Source organism: Lissotriton vulgaris, chromosome 5 (assembly GCF_964263255.1).
Source record: "Lissotriton vulgaris chromosome 5, aLisVul1.2, whole genome shotgun sequence".
Classification (NCBI taxonomy): Eukaryota; Metazoa; Chordata; class Amphibia; order Caudata; family Salamandridae; genus Lissotriton; species Lissotriton vulgaris.
In genome coordinates, this window is record NC_141693.1 from 349,195,709 (window position 1) to 349,216,851 (window position 21,143).

At 46.8% G+C, this 21,143-nt stretch overlaps 1 protein-coding gene across 1 annotated transcript in view; it reads left to right on the forward strand.

The window, feature by feature from the left end:
* LOC147710875 (mucin-5B-like) overlaps positions 1-21,143 on the forward strand; it is a 208,871-nt gene that overhangs the window by 109,793 nt on the left and 77,935 nt on the right. The window contains exons 7-8 of the mRNA XM_086920069.1: positions 2,924-3,098; positions 6,640-6,743. Coding sequence (XP_086776195.1) covers positions 2,924-3,098; positions 6,640-6,743 — 279 coding nt within the window. The remainder of the gene's footprint in view (positions 1-2,923; positions 3,099-6,639; positions 6,744-21,143) is intronic.

A 21,143-nucleotide genomic window follows, 5' to 3' on the forward strand; every position in this document is an offset into this window, starting at 1 on the left:
TCAAGAGGCCCCTTCAGAGGTGGTGCAAGGGATCTTTCAGTGGTGGGGAGAGTCTTGCTTAAATCTGTTCACCGCCGAAGAGAACGCACAATGTCAGCAGTACTGCGCGTTGGAGTTTCCAAGGCGGCACTTGCTCGGTGACACATTTCGGTGCGAGTGGAACTGTGGCCTCCTGTTCGCCTTTCTGCCTGTACCACTTCTGCCCTGGGTGCTAAAGAAGATCAAGCGCGATCTGGTCCAAGTTTTTCATGTGGCTCCGGAATGGGCACGAAGAGTCTGGACCCACAGCTCCTGAGCGTGGCCATCAATCCTCCAATCAGACTGCCCCTTCGGGAGGATCTTCTTTCCCAGCTGCAGGGAACGGTTTTTCACTCAAACCTGTCTAGCCTCCACCTCCTTGAGTGGAGATTGAGCAGCTGCAGTTGACAGCTTTTGACCTTCCGCCCGAAGTCTGTAATGTCATCTTGGCAGCCAGGCGTCCCTCCACTAAATCGGTATACTCCTGTAGATGGAACAAGTTTGTGGCATGGTGCACAGTGAGGGCTGTGGATCCCCTTTCTGCCCCCCTTTCAGAGGTCCTTTTGTACACACTTTCTTTGGCCCAGCAGAGCCCTGCTCTGGGCACTCTCAAAGGCTATCTTGCTCCTATTTCTCTGCTTTTCTTCAGCTGTCAGATCAGCCATCCTTATTCAAGTCCCCTATTGTAAATAGATTCTTTAAGGGCATTACTTATCTTTTTCCTCCATCTCCCTTCATAATGCCCCAATGGGACTTGAATCTTGTTCTAACATATCTTATGTGTGATCCCTTTGAGCCTCTTCACAACTGTCCTCTCGGGCTCCTCACTCAGAAAACTGCTTTCCTTCTTGCCATCACCTCTGCTCGCAGGATGAGTGAGCTTCAGGCTCAATCTTGCAAGCACCCTTTCTTCTCTCTGCATCCGAACAAGGTGGTGCTTAGGGCGAGGCCTTCGTTCCTTCCTAAAGTGGTTACACCATTTCATGTAAGACAATCAATCACTTTGCTTACCTTTTTCCCTCCTCCGCACCTTTACAAGGTGGAGAGACTCCACTGTCTGGACCCTAAATGTGTGCTGTCATTCTATCCTGACCGCACCAAAGATTTTCAGGTGGATGATAAACTCTTCATTGGATATGTAGGTGTCATAAAAGGCCAGGCTGTTCAAAAACGTACCATCTCACGATGGGTTGTTATTTGCATAAAACTCTACTGTGCTTTAGCGAAAAATGATCCTCCAGTGGGGCTGCGTGCTCATTCTACTAGGGCTAGGGCAGCAACTACTGCATTGGCACGTGGAGTCCAATTCTTTGATATCTGCCAGGCAGCAATGTGGTCATCTCTGCACAGTTTACTAGACATTACTGCCTGGACAGCCCATTCCAGAGGGATGGCTATTTTGCCCGTCCGGTCCTCGAGGACTTTCTGTGTGATCCTGGTTTGCAGACCCTCCTCTGGGGATGGTATTGCTGGGGTATCTATTCTAAGGTAAGGAATCTACAATTAGCTGTCTCTTTCAGATGAAGAAGTTACTTACCTTCTGTAAGAGACATAGCTTAGTTGTAATTCCTTACTGCCCCACCCATCCTCCCCGCTCTGCGAACTGACTTCTAGGGACAGGGACTCCCTTACAAGGCCTTAGTTGTGATGTGCCAGTGGTCAGTGTCTTTCATGGCTGTGCACTTCTGGCGCGGAAAGTCATGTAACAACTGACTTCAACGTCTCATTTTATGATTTTCTGTTTTCCTTTTATTCATGATTTTCATAATTTTTTTCAAGATGTTACAGTATTCGGTATGTGACTTACAACAGACGACATGGTTACCATTTACGAACCGGGATGCTATAGAGAAGGAAGCTGCGCAACAGACGCAACCAACCATGAGGAAGCCCTGGTCCTGATGACCATGTAAGGGCAAAACATGTGTCGGCTGTCGTGAGTCACATACTAAATACTGTAACATCTTGAAAAAATTATGAAAATAATGAATAAAAAGAAAACAGAAAATTATAAACTGAGACATTGAAGTGTTCTTTATGTATCAACATTGAATAAGGAAGAGGATGAACTCAGATACCTTAAACTAGTTACATTTTGAGGCAGATAAGATCCAATACCTCGAGTAAGCAACCTCCACACAAAATAAAAGGCAATAAATACTGAGGAGGAGAACCCTTTACCTGTCTTTTCAAATACAATTCTCCTTATTTATGTGTGCCAAGTCTGAGAAGTTTGTGAGAACAGTAGTGACAACGACTCGCTGCCCCGACACATTGGAGTTCGATGCTACTAATATGATATTTGTAAAGCGTCTGCATCAAGCTGCCTTTAAAAGGTTGACACTTATTTTGATGGTTGGGTGCAGTCCATCAGTAGAGGACCTGCAACTATATTGAGTATGTTGCCCAATACAAATTCAACACATTTGAACTCCAGCCAATGCTTATATTGTCTCCATTGTGCTGCAAGGTTTATGAAAATAACTCTGGTCCCAGTTATCGAGTACTACAAAATGTATTTGGCCTAGTAATGTCAGTCTCCACTGCAGATATTTTCCTTAGCTTTAAGTAATATGTTTATTTTTTTTTAAGTTTCAGAAGACATCACCTGTTTACTTTAGGAGCCACATTCTCTCTATCTAACTGTAATCAACTTCAGGACCAAATAATTGTGTTTCTGCTACCCATTAGGAGCAGCTGTCACTCCATGTCCTTACTAGATTATGTATGGTTACATTTTTGTTAGCTGAAGAAGGCTTCACATGTGCTATGTTATGTGCTATGTTTATTGCTATTGCACAAAGCACTACTATGAGAATTCAAGATAAATTATTGCAAAACAAAAAGACGAAGAACTGACTTAGTGATTATGGACTGCTCACTCTGTCTTTTGCTTCCTTTCTAGGGTGCCAGACAAAGTGGCTAAATGCGTATACAACAAGAGATAACAGAGGGGAATATGAACTTTTGTGCCTTCTTCGGCAGAAATTTCTAACCGACATGTGCAAGGAACCTATTGCCATCCAGGTGGAAACAGTCTCTGGACAGTCAGTCACCAGTACAGGGGATGTGATCAAACTGTAAGAAGACCTTCCATCACCACATAGCAGATGTAGAAAAAAGGCTTAAGGCCAGGAGTTTAGCTCAATTAGCAGATTATAGTGATATATTTTAGGCAGTGATCAAAATGAAGACATACACTCCTTGTACTGAAACACCATGCAATAATATGGAAAATAAAAACATTTCTTTTCTTGTTCAATGTCGATGTAATCCGACCAATCACATCGTCAATGCTTGCTCATATTTCGGAAGGAAAATATTGCACCAAGGCCATCCCCTGATAAGAACCATCCTCGCTGCTCTAAAGCAGCATTAATAATACTGCTTATCAAAAAGCCAACATCCAACAAAGCCACTCCTCATTCCCTTTTTCGGGACTCGAGAAGTATAACAGATCATTCCTATGAACAATACATTCATTCACCAACCCTCCCAGACATGTTTCCATAGATCCATCTTTCAGTCTTTCACATCAACAACAGAGCACACCTCAACAGCCAGCTTCTTTTGCTCGTTCCCCTTTAACTCCCTGAATGCTTTGACACTTCTTGCCATCATATCCTCCTTTTGTTTTACCAGGACAGCTTGCTTTGCCTGTTTTATTTCAGATTAAAGCTTTTAAACCATCACTTTGTGAAAACCATCAAAATCTTATTTTCATGAAATAAATTAAAGATACTGGCACAGTACATATCAGATTGCTACATTTCACATCAGTAATTAGTTGCTTAGCATCAAAAGAAAGAACATCTCAAAGGAATGAAGAGTATCTGCAGCAGTGCAGCTAGTTGTATTTGTTTATTCCCTCACAAGGATTAGAAAGCAGTTCCATGAGGACACCTATGGAGTTTTAAGCCCATCCTCTTCCTCTAACTGGAGATTCCTAATCCTCCCTGAATGGGCCTATTATTTTATGGAACTTGTAATCTGTCAGCTGGTGCAGCAGAGCTATTAACTCGCTCGTCTAGGCAGCAGATGAATCTTATTAAGGATTGGCTCTGAGATAATTGCAAATTATAAAGCATGTTAAGCAATCCAGTTATGTTTAAAAAGACCCCATGCCCCTTTTAATTTTATATATATATATATATATATATATATATATATATATATATATATATATATATATATATATATATATATATATATATATATATATATACATTATACATTTATACACTTTACACAGGAAGAATGGTGCAGTCCCTTCCAGTCTCCGCAAATGAAATAATAACAATTTAGGGGTTGATTACGATGGCATTCGGAAGGGCTCCGAACAGCATTCAATTTGTTCGAATCCGATACAGAAGTCTTGTTTCTGACTGACTGAGGAACATTTCCAAAGGACCGATTATGATGTTCAGAAACCATTCGGACTGTCCGACTCGGTTCCAAATGGCATTCAGAGTAACCGAGTCATTCAGAGCTGACTCGTACAGGTCTACGGACCGCGTTTCCGACTGAGCGATAAGGATGGTGAATTTGGACAGCCTTTCCGAATCGGTTGTTCTGACACAGATTGGCTGTCAGAATCTGACTTTGGGGGCCAATAGCTGGTCCCCCTTCACCAGGGGGCCTCCTAATCGGGCCCATGGGGGTACCCTTTCCAACCATGCACAGTGTGACAGACACCTTGGGGTGTACGTACGATTTTTCTCAACCACCCCTTTATTCAATGGGAGCCTGTGTATTTGGTCGGAGCACAGGCCCTCATTAAAGTCAATGGGAGTCCAACCGAACGGTGTTGGGAACCATCGTAATCGTTCGGAAGGACTCCCGGAATCTGAATCGGTTGGAAACCATTCCTAAACCGATGGTTTCCGAACGACATCGTAATCGACCCCTTAATCTGAGATCCATAGGTCACAATGATAACTATACCAGACTAACAACCACATACATCAAGCTAAAAACCGGTCGCAAACAGGCAGATTCTCAGAATCTGCCCCTTTGCGACTGGTATTTTTGCATTTGGGATGCATCATCCCAAATGCAAAAATCGCAATTTAAGGAATCTCTAAATTGAGATTCCTTAAATTGCGAACGCATTTAAGGAATCCTAAATTGAGATTCCTTAAATGCAATGCATCAAAGTAAACAAATTGGCGATTTCGCTAATAGGAGTAGCAAATTACCATGAAGTTCAACTTCATGGTAATTTGCAAAAACTTTGGAAAATGCACTTTTGTGCATTTTTCAAAGTTTCATGTTGTGCACACACATGCCCTAAGGGCATGTGTGTGCGCAACATATGTGCACAGATCAATTTCAGGAGTGCAACAGGGTGTCCTTTGGACACCCCTGCACCCTTGAAATTGCATTCTCAATTTAGGCCCATAGGAATGAATGGGGAGGTATTCCTTAATTGCGACTCGCAATTTGCGCGTCGCAATTAAGGAATATTAAGAAATCACAATTTGTTTAGCGATTTCTTCATGCATAGCCTTTTGCTATTCCTTATTAGCGCATCCTTATTTTTCGCTAATAAGGAATCACAAATGGCATTGTTGATGCATGTGGGCCAAAACTCTTTGTCACTCATTTTCCATGTGTGCTTGAGTGTGTACTCATACCTCTACAGCCTGTTCAGAGACCCATGCGTTGACTGTCCAGAGCTGCTGACCTCATTTTAAATGGTAGGCCCTGGAGTTTACAGCTCACAACATTTTACCAAGAGCATTACAGTGGGTGACGCTCCATTTGGGATCCCATGCCACAGCAAAGGTCTGAAAGCAAAAAACAGGAGGTTTTCACAGGTAGATCCCGTTTCCTCACACTAGTGTCTTGGAATATTGGAGGTTATCATAGAAATCAGTAGCTATGACTCTAGTGGTGCAGCATCTTCCTGGATTAATGGATAAACTACACCATGGAGGCCATGCAATGCCCTAAAAGTTGACCTCTAGGTGATCTAGAAAGCTGGACATAAATCAGCGAAAACTGTAAAGTGATAGTAGTCCCCTCTAAAACTAAAAATGTTCAACCACTTTCGTTAACCTTTTATTCAGGTCAAGTAGCTCATTTGTTGAACATGTATAAAAATAGGGCTGCACTATAAACATGATCCCCAGATGTCCTGACCCTTCTTGACCTTCCCTCATGCTGGCCAGGTGTGAGGTTCTGGTGGAGCACCAGAACTCTGCTCCCATAACCTGCCCAGGGCATGCAGCATTCTGAGGCAACGGCCAGAGCACACAGTTCTGTGAGTTGAATGGTACAAAGGAACAAATGGTACAAAGGAACAGAAGAGGGTTGGAAGATCAGGTTAAAAGAAGGTTTGTAAAAGTGGATACCCATGACCAAACCAATAAGATGTCAGATTGCTTTTCAACCTGCTGGTTAACAGACAAAAGATTTGCTTTATGCTACCTTATGAAAAGGGAGAGGTCCAGAAAAAAATTGCAATAAAATAAGAGATGCCAATGGAGTTCCCGAAGAAGTCTTGATGACAGGAAACCGCCAAATGTTCACATACATATTTTTGTGTGCGTGTGGATATAGAAAGCAAATAGATCACAGATATACTGATATTGGAATTGCACATATATGTATTTGCAGGTTCGATGCAGACAATGGCTTTGCTTGCCTTAATGAAGATCAGAATGGGAAGTCCTGCCAAGATTATAAGGTTCGCTTGACGTGCCCTCTGGATTACTGCACAGGTAAAAGACATCTACTGCTCCTACAGCTCTTGTACTGCTTTCACACATACCTACTTCTTAAGTTAAACCAAGGGATTTCAATGTTTCCTCTCCCTTAATACCAAAACATGGAGGTTTCAATTGAGGAGCCTAGCTGTAAGGCACTAGGCGCTGCCCAAAGGAAGCTTTAGAGATTAGAATGTGTAGCAGAACACAAAAAAAGTGATATGCCCAAATGTTAGCAGTGTGTCTGTCACCTGGGAAATCTTGGACTTAAGTTTCAACCACTAAATTTAAACCCAATGCAAGGCCACTACACCACAATAATTCAAACTCTTTGATATTTTTTCAAGAGCAAATGTATTATTGTTAGTCCAATGCCAGATCCAACACAGTGCCCTTATTAATGGCAACATGTTTCTATAGTAATTTAGCCGGTAGGCAATGTAGAGGTTCAGTCAAGTTTTATTCAAAGTAGCTACACAGCAGACAGGAGCGCAGGGTGGTCACATCACCAACTCCAACTTCTCTCTAAACATTTCAAATAGAGCACAAGGCAACCGGGCAACAACCCAAAATTCTAGGAGGGAAGATACAACAGTTTCACAAGTATTTCAGGTTTTATAATGGCAAAACCCTCAATTCTTGACCACTTTTTGCTCATTCCCTGTCCACCAAACAAAGCATATTCTATAGAATTAGTGCTTCTTAAGATCTCATTTTTTTTCTCTGCATAAACATTGCCTTTTCCTATTTCAGAAGTTAGCGCATATTAAAATATTGAGATTCTAAAAGACTGGATGGAGCTCCTATTTCTGGTTTTGGCTTTTTCTTTTTAGATTTTGCTACAGACAATTTAGGAGTCTGGCAAGACCTCCCGTCAGCCCAACAAATAACTTTAAAAAATGGTTTTGGATCAACCTCTTCAGCTACTTTTAGGGGTGCACCCTTCAGGAATTGGCTTATTGACCGCCATATTTTGGATGCGCCTGCAGCAATTTGCTGATATGCCTATTTAGTGCAGATGTAGCTGAAATTATTGATGAGATATTAGTAGTCCTTTTATTTATGTATTATATGTTTGGCATTTGGAGCAAACAGTCCCATCTCTCTCGCATGGTGCGGCTCTGCAGCTACCTCCCTCTATTTCTTTGTCTATCCCTGTCGTACCATTCCTCATTATGATTTTCTTTTTTTTTTTTAAATATATTTTTACTGCAGGAATTAGCCAAAATTACATGTCAGCTCAAAGACACATCCCCTGTATCAATTAAAAGAAAGAAACCCAGGTAGGGGAACACCCCTTTCACACAGCCATTCAGCCCACATCCCGGAGGCTGGGCGGCGTTTGCGGTGAACCCACGTATGAGGGTCTTGCGGTCTTCTAGTGTCGACCTAAATAATTGAACGGTCTCCTTCTGCTTTTCTAAACAACTTGAAAACACCCCAGTCCTCCCACCCGACCCAACCCCCCCAGAGGACCAAGGACCAATCATACGGTATGAAAAACGGCAATGTCAGTGAGAGCTTACTTCGCTTCCCTCTACCTCCATCCACCACCCCCCCCCCTCCCACCCCGCCATCGGTGCGCTGTGTGTGTGCTGAGAGCTTGTGGTAGGAAACCTTTTCCTTCGATATAGGAGATCGTTGTGAAACAGTTCTACTGGGACGGGGGCTGTTCACCGTCATCACTGTCGGATTCGCTGGAAGTGCTGTAATCGCGCAAGGCCTGCACCAACGTCTCCCACTCCTGTGCTGCCTCTAACGCCTTCTCGTTCTGCATCCGTCTCGCCAGTTGATACCTCAGGGTGCTCTCCCCCATAGCCCATTTTAGAACTTTGTTGCGCCATTTAGTGCCTGTTGGACCAACCCGCGCTTTCCAATGCCTAGTTATCTCCTGCTTTGCTAGAATGAGCCCCAGGTCAATAAATTTACTGGAGAGTTTGTTTTTGGGAGTGTGAGGGAACCAATGTAGGATCCCTACCGCAGCGTCAAATGCCAGGGACCTCCCAGTGACCCCATTAAGGGTGTCTCCTATCAGCAACCAGTATGAGGTCAGCGCAGGGCAGGACCACAACATGTGTATGAGGTCAGCTGCAGGCATCCGGCATCTGGGGCAGGCCGCCGTGTCTGAAGCAAAGTATTTCTGAATTTTCTCCGGGGTCAAGTAGGCTCGATGAAGTATATAAAAGTGAACCAACTGAAACCGGGCGTGACGCGTTCCCTTCCAGGCTCGGCGCATCAGCTGTGCCCACGTCTCTGGTATGTCTTTCCCAATGTCAGCCTCCCACCGAGTCCTGAGTGTATCTAGCGGGGGTAGCTCCTCGTTGACCATTCTGGAGTACAAGCACGTTACTGCTTTGACCGTCCCCGACGACATCATGACATAGTGGCATGCCACTGACATCGGTGGTTCCTCTAGGCCCTTCTGCCAGTGCGTATGGATCACCCTCGTGACCGCCGCGTGAAGCAGGAAATCACCCTGAGGTATGTCAAAGCGGTCCAGAATCTCCTGAAAGGGCAACAACACTCCATCCTCATAGAGGTCGCCCACCAGTTGTAGCCCCGCGTCTTCCCAATGCCTTAACCGTGTGGCAAGGCAGTGAGCAACCCCACTGGGATCTCCGGGGCATATGGGCGTTTCAGCTCCGCCCGGCCATGTACACGGTTCCAGCACAGCCGTATGGTGCGTTCTTCGTGAGTGAGGTCCCTCAAGGCTAACCGTTGTTGTAGTGCAATATAGGATATAACATGTCTGGGCATACCACGTCCCCTCCTCTCCTCTGGGCCTCAAAACTCCTGCGCTACCTCCTGGGTATAAGTCTGCAACTGGGCAGCCAAATAGTACTTTTCAAAGTCGGGCACCGCCAGCCCCCCCTCCGATTTCGGCCTCATCAGGGTCTTGAGCGCCACCCTGCGGCGGCCTGATCCCCAGAGGAACGTCACTAGCATGGAATTCAAGGACCGGAAGGTGGCCGGCGGGACCCAGACCGGGAGCGTCCTAAAGTAATACAACAGCCGAGGAAGCGCCACCATCTTCAGCAGTGCAATACGTCCTGCCACCGATAGCGGCAGGGTGGCCCAAAAGCCCATACTGCCCCGCAGTGCACGAACACAAGAGGAGATATTACCGTCGAGGATATCGGCAGGGTCATGATACACGTATACCCCGAGGTATTTGAGGCAGCAAGGCTCCCATCTAATCACCCTGGTAGTGTCAGGTCGGGGCTCCCCCCTTCGAACCGGGAACAAGCAGGTTTTGGTCCAGTTCACTCTAAGGCCCGAGAGCTCCTGAAGGTCGTAAGTGCAGTATCAGCCCCGGCCAGGGCTTCACCCGAATCCTCAAGGAAGAGCAACAGGTCGTCGGCATAGAGAGAGATGTATTGTTGCCCCGTCGAGGCTCGCAACCCCCTGAAATAAGCCCCAGTCCGAATCGACAGCGCCAGAGGTTCTACCGCGAGCGCAAAGAGCAGGGGGGACAACGAGCATCCCTGCCTCGTACCTCGTTCCACTGGGTATTGTTGGGAAATCAGTGGGCCCGATCTCACTCTGGCCATCGCCAAAGCATATAGCACCGTGGTCCATCGGAGAAACCCCTCCCCCAAACCGAAGCGCACAAGCACTCTACGGAGGTACTCCCACTCCAAACTGTCGAAAGCCTTTTCAAGGTCAATCGAGAGGATTAAGGTGCACGGGTCCTCAACATGGGTTTCCTCTAGTAGGCGGAATAGGCGACCGATATTCATTGTCGTGTTACGTTTGGGGATGAATCCCGCCTGATCGTCATGCACTAAGGAGCTCATGTGGCCCAACAATCTCGATGCTAGTATGCTGCTCAAAATTTTGTAGTCAACTGTTAGCATCGAAAGCGGTCGGTAAGATGCCGGGTCATTGCCCTCCCTGCCAGGCTTGAGTAGGGGGACTACCAGGGCCTCGCACATCGAGCCGGGGAGGCGTCCCAGGCGCCTCGCTTCCCTATACACCACCAATAACCGGGGGGCCAGGAGGTCCGCGTAGGTGGAGTAAAACTCCACCGGGAGTCCGTCTAGGCCCGGAGTCTTGTTTCTCGCCATCCCCTTTATGGCGCTGCGGATTTCCCCCAGCTCCACGTCTCTCCCCAAGTCTTTCGCTTGTTCAGGCTCTAGAGCGGGGATCGACAGACCCTGCAAGTATTCATCAATCTGGGCAGTGTCCTGCGTTAATCTACTGCGGTATAACCTTTCATAGTAACGCAGGTAGCAATCAAGGATCTTGGGCTGAGTGCATACCTCGTTGCCCTCCGCGGTACGCATTGCCATCGTAGGGGTAGTACGCCACACGGGGTTGGCCAGCCAAGCCAGGAGCGCTCCTGATTTATCCCCCTCCGCTAGTGACCTGGTCAAGTAGGCCTTATAGTCGAAGCTACGTAGTCGTTCAACCTCCACAGCTACCGCTTCCCTCGCTGCCAAGGCTTGCTCCTGAAGTTCCGGGTGGCCGGGGCGAAGAAGCTCCATCTCACGGAGTCTCCGATCAGCACCAGCCAGGTCGTCCAGAATGCGCCGCCTCATGCCCACCTTCTTTGTTATGCAATATCCCCTAACCACCACTTTAAATGCATCCCACTCCGTGGCCCTCGTCCCAGCCGTGCCCTCATTCTCCGCGAAGTACTCGGTAATTTTATCTTCTAGCTCCGTCTTAAACACCAGATCTTCTAATATCTCGGGCGCAGCTTCCAAGTGGGCACACTAGGGGCACCGGGAAACCATCGAAAATCTGCTAGTAGGGGATTGTGATCGGAGATAGTCCTCGTCAGGTACTCAAACCTCAAGGTCGCGGATACTAGTTCCGTCGATCCCAGCAGCCCGTCCAGTCGCACATGCGGCTCATGCATGCCGGAGAAGTGGGAGTAGTCCCGGGTGCGCGGGTGTTGTGCTCGCCAAATGTCCGTCAGTCCCCATTGAGCCTGCCACTCCCTCCTACCTTTGGCCACTCGACGGACTGGTGAGTCCGGGAGGGGGGGATGTGATCGGTCGAGATCAACGTCCACCACCGAATTAAAGTCTCCTCCTATCAAGAGGGATCCCGATAGATAATGGGCCAGGGAGCCCGACAGCGCGGTCAGGAAAGCGAGTTGGTCCACGTTAGGCGCATAAATGCAGCAAATGTTCAGAGCCCTACCCCCCAGTGTACCGGAAATTGCCACGAATCGCCCCTCCGGATCCACCATGGATTTAGTAACCTGTAGGGGTACCCTGGCCCGCACCCAGATCAACACGCCTCTCGCATAAGCTGAACATGTGGTGCAGTATACCTGCCCTCTCCACCTACGCTGCAGCGCCAATCCTTCTGATTTAGTGAGGTGTGTCTCCTGTAGCAGCGCAATCTGTACCCCTCGGCGCACTAGGTAAGCATGGATCTTATGTCGTCTGGCCATGGTGTGAAGGCCTCGCACATTCCAAGTGATACATTTCAAATTGGTTAAATCAGCCATTGTCCCATAGTGTCTCATCCAGTTTCCCCCAGCAATGCTCAAGTACGATCAAACTCACTGTTAGCCCCACACCAATGGCAGTCTCCCCCCCCAACAACAGCAGAACTCCCCCCAACCCCTTACTCCCCTCCACCCTCCCCAGAACAGGTCCCAAATAGTACCATCCAGTTCCCATCCAAACCTTACCCTTAGAAAAAACACCCCTCCCAACTAACCTGACGGTAGCCACCGCAGGTGTGCCTTAAGGGCTGAGTGGGGGTCGAGCGTCGATAGGGGGTCACCGCGTCTCAATGCTGCCGAGACGTGACCGAGCTCCAGGTCATAGAGGTCGGGAAGAAGGTACTACCCCAATCCACCCGATAATCAATGGCCCAGCAGCTCCCGCCAGGGTCCCCCCCACCCCCGCCATTTCCCCTCCCCCAACTGGAACCAGCTCACCCGAGTTCATCCCTGTCCAACTAGTAGGCCCTCCGCCGAATCAGGGGTAATCACAGGTAAGTTCACACTGTCAGTCTCAGAGTCCTCTGTGTCCGATTGGCCTCCACCTTCGCCAGGTTCCGAGTCTTCCGTGATGGGTCCGCCTTGGGAGCCAGACATGTTGGAAACCATCTCTAGCACCCCTGGCCGCTCCGCCACAGTCTCCACCGTCGAGGGTCTGCCCGATCTACCACGGCGGCTCCGGATTCTCTTAGACCTCCGTTGACGTCCAGTTTCCGATGTGGATTGGAAGGAGGAACCAAATCCGTCTTTGCCAGCTCTGTATAACTCAAGCCAGCTGCATACGTCCTCCGGGTTTTCGAAAAATTTGGTTGTGCCGTCTAGGATGATGCGGAGTTTCGCCGGAAACAGCAGGGAGTACTGAATGCTCTCGCTCCGCAATTCCCGTTTGATCACCAGGAAGGAGGCCCGCTTTCGCTGGGTTTCGTAGGTAGAGTCCTGAAAAATGTTCACTTGACTGTTCGCCACCTGGTACGGTCCATTTTGCCTGGCAGCGTTGAGGAGGAGATCTCTGTCACGGAAATGCAGTAGCCACGCCACCACCGGGCGTGGGGATCGGCCCTGTTGTGGAGGTTTGGCCGGCACCCTGTGTGCCCGCTCCAAGGTGTAGAAGGAGGAGAGCCCCTCAGGCGCTACCACAGTCCGGAGCCAGTTCTCCAGATAGGCCACCATGTCGCCATTTTCAATCTTCTCCAGTAGGCCCACCACGCGGATGTTATTCCTCCTGTTACGCCCTTCCGCGTCCTCCGCTCGTCTCTCCAGGTCCCCAATCCGGGATAAGGCATCTTTCATGGCAGCGGCCAGGGTCTTTTGCGCGGGTTCCAAGATTCCCACCGAGCTCTCCAAGTCTTTGACTCTGTCTGAGAGCTTACCATGATCCGCTCTGAGCAGGCCCAGACTCGTCGCAACCTGAGCAATGTCTTGTTGTAGGGCCGATCGCGTATCTGCGATCGCCTCCAGGATCCTATCGAATTGTTGCTGTAGGTGAGGGCCCCCCGATTTCTCCGGGTCCAGCCGGTCATCTTTGTCAGGAGCCTCCGTGTCTGAGACGGCCTGAGTGCCACCTTTAGCACCCTTTGGCTTCCCTATGACGGCCGTGTTCTCCAGTGGGGAGTCCAACAGGTGTCCAGACGGGAGGGGGGTCCAGCAGAGTGCCTCTAAATACTGGCTGTGGTTCTGTGCCGCCGTAGACCGTCAACCGAACCCAACGTAGTGGGGTGGGGTTCCCCCACCAATCAGCCGTCCAGTATTTAGCAGCGGCCTCGTCCCCGGGAGCAAGCAGAGGGGGGGAAGAGGGAGCGATCGTCGCTGGGCAATAGTGCCCCGCCGGGTTCGGGCCAGGCCTCCGTCCTCAACCACCGATCTCGCCGAACCCCCGGCAGTCCGTCCAAGTGTTGTGCAGCCGCTCGTTGTGTCCCTCTGGACCCGAGGGGGGGTCCGGACTCCTCCCAACACAATGGTACCGAGCACGCCCGCCGCTGGCCTCAGGATCAAGACGGAGTAGGTCCGCTCCGCTCCAGGCAGCTCGGCGCGGCTAGTCACGCCCTCCGGCACTCAGGGCCCCCGCAGTGCCGACGGAGTGATCAGCGATCTCGGCGGAAGTCGTCTGGAAGGGTCCCCGGTGTCCACAGCCAACTAGGTAGTCGGTCGCAACGCCGCTCCTTCAACGGGGAAAGTATAGGGAACATGGGTCTGGAGACGGCGGCCTCCTCAGGGCCGTGGCTCTCTCCGGGCCTACAGAGACGGAGCGGGCGCCATCTTGAGCTCCGCTCCGCTCACCTCGCAGCTTCGCATTCTCCCTCGGCCAGTTGTTTTCCGAGTCCCCTCAGGCGTCCCCCGAGTCAGCCCCCACGGCGCTCTTCAGTTCGGGGGGTCGGGGCGCCTGTGTCCCTCGAAAATCAGGATAATTGCAGGCTCGGTCTCGGAGCCGAGCGTTCAGGCGAACACCGCCATCGGCGCTCTAGCCACGCTCCCTCCATTCCTCATTATGATGCTGCTGCCAGGCTTTCCTGTCCATGCAGAGCTCCTGGCTGTTCTTTTCTGGTGGCTGGAGGAATTGATACCCACAGGAATTATTAGAAGTAGAGGTATCTTCTTGCAACCTTAGGAGATCGCTGCTTACCAGTATGTTAGACTGGACAGAGATAGGTTCACCTTCTCAAGTTGTAGGGAAACTGACAAATCGATAGCAGTGACACCAAGGAAGATGAAAGGACACAAGAACAATAATCAGTATAAAGTCACTATGGTGCAATGGGAGTCTTTGTTCATGCTTATTCTTCGTAATCCTCCCCCCTCTGCCAGGCTTCCCAAGTCAGATACCTGATCCAGAACGCACATCTGCTGATAATCTGTATCCCCAGCAGAACCGATGACCAACCTATATGGGGTATGAGAGGAACAGTTATTTGTATAGCAGTTAGAGAATGAAAGATCTATTAAAAAACGCCAATATCCAGAAAAACATTATGTTGAACTACCAATGCATATAACACGGTTGCACAATCACTGTAAATCGTCCCTTCCCCCATTTTCAAGCCCTTCCTTTTTTGTGATGCTAGAGAGTCACTGTAGCTGGTGCAAAAAAAAACATAACAAGAAAAATACAGATGTGAAAAAGTATAACCAAGATCCAGTCTCCATCAGCCAAAGAGCAATCAGTTAGACAGGGAAACTGTTGTCTGAGGAATGACAAAGAACAAAATCCGTAATACCAAAGAAAAGGGAAGGAAAAATCAACATAGAAGTATGCTACATAATATGTTTTTTCAGAAGTGGGATAGTACATGCCTCTGTTTAAAATTAGGACTTTCCAACATTAACACCGTCAGTCAGTCAGTCAAGAAACTTTATTTAGTTCTCAAAGTAACCATAAAAGTACATCGAACAACATTATTAAAATAAAACTCAAGAAAAACCATACACAGAATTGAAAGCCTTTAAGAGGCAAAACACAGTGGGACAGTATATTGAGGCTATATCAAACCACTTTTAGAACTGCCTACTCTCCAGCATCTGCAAAAGAAAATAGAGCGCAAATGCAACTGAAAAAGATTACATGATTCATAATAACGGTTAAGAAAAAACAAGCAAAAATGCATATCTAACATACATAGGTCTATTGCAGTTAAAAGAACATTAGTTTCCTTTTATTAATAGCACATTTTAAAAAAGAGCAAATATTTATATAATTTGAGGCGGTGTCAAGCTGTTGCAAATAAGCCAAATGAGCCCAGAATCTTCTAATGCCCCTGGCTCTGATTAATGGCATTAAAAACCTTTTACTAAAATCAGAATAAAATTTGCAAAAAAGATAAAGTGCAAAAGACTTTGACATAAAGTTTTGTCACAGGGGCATAACAATATTTTAGATGGCTCAAACTGACAAAGGGAAAAAGCTCAAGTGCCATCTCACAAAACCTAGTTTAAAACGGGTGAGTAACATTCTATCCCACATATTATCGTCCATTCCAGATACCTCTGGCACAGCATACTTCCCGAGGGTTTGACAAGTTTGTGGCTTACTCTAAGGCAGTCCTTCTTTAACCCTTCCACTGCCAGGCCTTTTCCCCTTGTGCCAAACCTTTTTTTGGCTATTTGAGGTAGTTTGTGCTTAAGCCCCCGTAACTCTTTGTCCACATAAGGTATCCATGCCAAATTTGTTTATTTTTTTTCAACATCTCAGGGATTCTAAAGGTACCCAGGGTTAGTGGATTCCCTTGGAGGGGACCGATAAATTAGCCAAAAAACTGTTCAATTAAGTTTTTCGGGGTAAAATGGGAAAAAAGTGCTGCAGAAGAAAGCAGTTGGTTTTCCCTGCAAATGGTATCAACAAAGAGTCTGTGGTGCTAAAATCACTATCTGCCCATGTTTCCTATTTCTTGTGCTTTCAACCTCCTTCCAGTTAAATGGGGTGAAACCAGTGATGGATCCTGGAAAGCTTTACAGTTCTGAAAAGTAAACAAAATTCTAAATTTAGCAAGGGGTGACTTGTGCAGCTCCTTCAAGGGTTTCCTATGGAAAGTAACAAGATTGAAATTGAGTTGAAAAATACTGCCATTTGTGCATACGTTTTCACCTGTAACTTCTTCTAACTATGGCAGATTTTCAAAAGCAATATACCGTTACGTCTGCTGGACCGTTCTGGTTGCTGAAATATATAGGGCTTGAAGGTTCGCCAAGAACCTGAGGTACCCAGAACCAATGACTGAGCTGCACCTTGGAATTATTTTTCATTGTGTACTGGGTATACAGCAATTCATTTGGTAAAATATAAAGAGTGAAAAATAGGTATCAAGGAAAACTAGTATTTCCAAAATGGGAACAAGATATGGAGTTTGGAAAAAGTGGTTATGTGCATATTTCTTTATTTGTGGGTACCCATACTAGCATGTGAATTAGAGGGCATTTTTCAAAATGATTTCTTTTTTACACACTGTCTTACATTTGGAAGTCACAAATGCAGAGAAAGCCAATTGGTAATACCACTTGTTCTACTATTCTGTGTTCCCCTTAGTTGCCCGATAAAAATGGGTTCTCACTTATGTAGGTAGGCCTAATTCCTGCAAAAGAAATGGGCCGTGGCAAAGTGGACACATCACATTTTGCCACTGAAAACTGAGCCTTTTTTTACAGTGTGCCTAGCTGTGGATTTTGGGCCCTAGGTCACTCTGCATCTAGAAAAAACTAGCAAACCTGTAGAATGTTTTACACTGCACACCCAGGGGAATCCATAATGGGTTGACTTGTATGGCTCTCACAAGGTTCTGCTATACATAATCCCGAGCAAACCTCACAATGTGTCTAGAAAATAACACATCTGTGATGGAAAGTTACCGGAATCTGAGGGGAGCCACAAACCTCCTTCCACCCAGCATTCCTACAAGTCTCCCAATAAAAATGGTACCTCACTTGTGTTGGTAGGCCTAGTTCTCGTGACAGGAAACGGCCCAGAACCAAACGTGGACACATCCCATTTTTCGACTGAAAACTGAAACTTTTTTTGCAATGTGCCTAGCTGTGGATTTTGGGCCCTAGCTCAGCTGACACCTAGGGAAACCTAGCAAACATGTAAATTTGTCAAAGCTAGACAACCAGAACAATCTAGGATGAGGTGACTTGTGTGGCTCTCACGAGGTTCTGTTACCCAGAATCCCTTGTAAACCTTTAACATTTGTCTAAAAAACACAGTTTCCTCACATTTCTGGGATGGAATGTTCTGGAATCTGAGGGGAGCAAAACACTTCCTTTTACCCAGCATTCCCCAAAGTCTCCAGATAAAAATGGTACCTCACTTGTGTGGGTAGGCCTAATGCCAACAATAGGAAACTGCACAAAATGGAACGTGGATACATCATATTTTTCCACTGAAAACTGACCCTTATTTTTTTGCAATGTGCCTAGATGTCGATTTTGGGCCCTCGCTCAGCTGGCACCTAGGGAAACCTAGCAAACCTGTACATTATTTAAAATTAGGCACCCTGGGGAATCCAGAATAGGGTAACTTTTGTGTCTTTCACCAGGTGCTGTTACCCAAAATCCCTTGCAAATTTCAAAATGTGTCTAAAATACGTATTTTCCTCACATTTCTGTGATGGAATGTTCTGGAATCTGAGGGGAGCCACAAACATCCTTCTACCCAGCATTTCTTTAAGTCTTCCGATAAAAATAATACCTCACATGTGTGGAAAGGCCTAGTGCATACGGCATGAAAATGGCCCTAAACACAAAGTGCACCACATTTTCGCACTGAAAACTGACCCTTTTTTTGCTATGTGCTTAGCTGTGGATTTTGGGCCCTAGCTCAGACGACATCTAGGGTAGCCTAGCAAACTGTAAAATGTTATTTAAACTAGACACCTAGACAAATCCAGGATGGGGTGACTTGCATGGCTCTCTGCACATTTTCTTTTACCAAGAATCCCTTGCAAACTTCAGACTTTGTCTAAAATACACATTTTCTGCACATTTCTGTGATTATAAGGTCTGGAATCTGTGGGGAGACACAAACTTCCAACCACCCAGCATTTCCTCAAATCCCCTAATAAAAATGGTACATCAATTGTGTGGGTATGCCTTGTGCCCGCGACAGGAAATGGCCAAAACATATTGTGAAGACATAAAAATGATCTATCGCAAAATGGCCTGCTTTCACACGGGGATAACCTAAGTTTTAGGTTCCGGGCTCTGCGGCCATCTGAGGAAACATACCAAACTCAGACATTTCTAAAAACAATAGCGATAATTATCGCTATTGCTTGGTTAGAGACAAAAATTTACTGCTGAGCTGCGGCGATTTTTACCGCAAATAAACCTTGGTATTACCAAGGTTTATCGCAAATGCGATAAAAATCGCCGCAATGCATGAATATCGTTGAAAAGTCAGCGATATTCATGCATTACCGAGCTAATGCTCTTAGCCATGTTATCCACCTCCCATTGGAGAACATGGCTAAGAACTGCTCAGGGCAGGTGTTAGCTTTTGGAGATATTCGCACTTAGCGCGAATATCTCCAAAAGTTGGTAATAGGAGATCGCGATGTTAGCAACTGTTTTCAGTCGCTAACATCTTGGCACGCCCACTTTGCATCTCATTAGTGATAAATATCACTGACATGCAAAGTGGGGCCCAAGATGGTCGCTATCTCCTACTAGCTGTCGCTAACTGGTGTTAACGACAGCTAGGTAATAGGGAGATCATTTTATCTCCGCTTTCTTGGCTTTTAAAGCCAAAAAAGCGGAGATAAACCCCCTTGATAATATGCCCCTAGATACCCAGAAGAATCCAGGGAGGTGTGGATTGCTTGGATCCCCCAACATTTTCTTACCCAGAATCTTTTTATTTTATTTATTTATTTATTATTTATTTATTTATAAAGTTTTGTATAGTACGAACGGGACCCTAGTGGGTATCAGAGTGCTTTATATGACGGGGAGTAGTGCAACATTTGGCCTGAAAAACAGGAAATACATTTGTGGGAACCAAACAAATCATAAAGTAAAATAGGATAACACGGATTGGTCTTGAATAAAGACAGTAATAGGAGGGACAATCCCCATAAGAGTTTGCTGGCTATACATTTTCAATGAGGCCGATATATTGTCTTAAGGTAAAAACGTTGTCAGTGGAAAAGATTTGGCTTCTTTTTTGAAAGAGTAGGTAGAGGAGATTAGGCGGACATCTGGTGGTTGAGAGTTCCATATCTTGGGTGCAATAACTGAGAATGCTCTGGCACCCGTTTTCTTTTTGTGAAAATCGCCAGCAAACTTCAAATGTAGCTAAAACAATCATAATTTCCTCACATTTCTGTGTGGGAAAGTTGTGGGATCACCTGACTGGCACACAGTTTCTACCACCCAGTGTTCCCCCTGGTCTCCCAATAAAAATGTTGCCTCACTTGTGTGGGTGGGCCCAGTGCACGCTACACGGAAGGGCCAAAAATGTATTGTGGAGGCATCAAAATTATCAATCATAAAACAACCTGGTTTTGCAAGGGGATCATCTGCTTTTTTGGTCCCGGGCTCGGCAGCCATCTAGTGAAACCTACCAAACCCAGACATTTCTGAAAACTAGACACCCAGAGGCGTCCAGGGAAGTGTGGCTTGTGTGGATCTCCCAGCATTTTCTTACTCATAATCCCCTTCTTTGTGATTGAAGTTCCTGATGCCGCCATAATATGATGTGGGCGCTTCCCTGTCGTGGGCACTTGGCCCATCCACAAAAGTGAGGTAGCAGTTTTATTGGGAGAGCTGGGGGAATGCTGGGTGGTTGGAAATATATGCCACCAGTGATCCCGCAACTTTTCTCCACAGAGAAATGTGAGGAAAACATGCTTTTTTAAACTAAATTTGAGGTTTGTAGAAGTTTCTGGGTAAGAAAATGTTGGGGGATCCACACAAGCCCCCCCCTCCCTGGACTCTCCCAGATGTCTGGTTCTCAGTAATGTTCGGGTTTGGTAGGTTTCCCTAGGTGGCCGCCGAGTCCAGACCCAAAAACGCAGGTGATCCCCTTGCAAAACCAGGTTGTTTTATGATTGATAATTTTGATGCCTCCGCAATACCTTTGGGCCCTTCCTTGTCGTGGGCAAGTGGTCCACCCAGACTAGTGAGGTACCATTTTTATCGGGAGACCTGGAGAAACACTGGGTGGTAGGAAATTTGTGCCGGCCCAGTGATCCCACATCTTTTCCACACACAAATGTGATCAAAATGTGATTTTTTTTTTTAGCTACATTTGAGGTTTGCAGGTATTCTGGGTATGATAACATTGAGGGATCCAAGCAAGCCACACCTCCCCGAACTTTCCTGGGTGTCTATTTTTCAGACATGTCTGGCTTTGGTAGATTTCCCTTGATGGCTGCCAAGCCCAGGACCAAAAATGAAGGTGCCCCCCTTGCAAAACCAGGTTGTTTTGCCAACAATAATTTTGATGTTTGCACAATATGTTTAGGGCC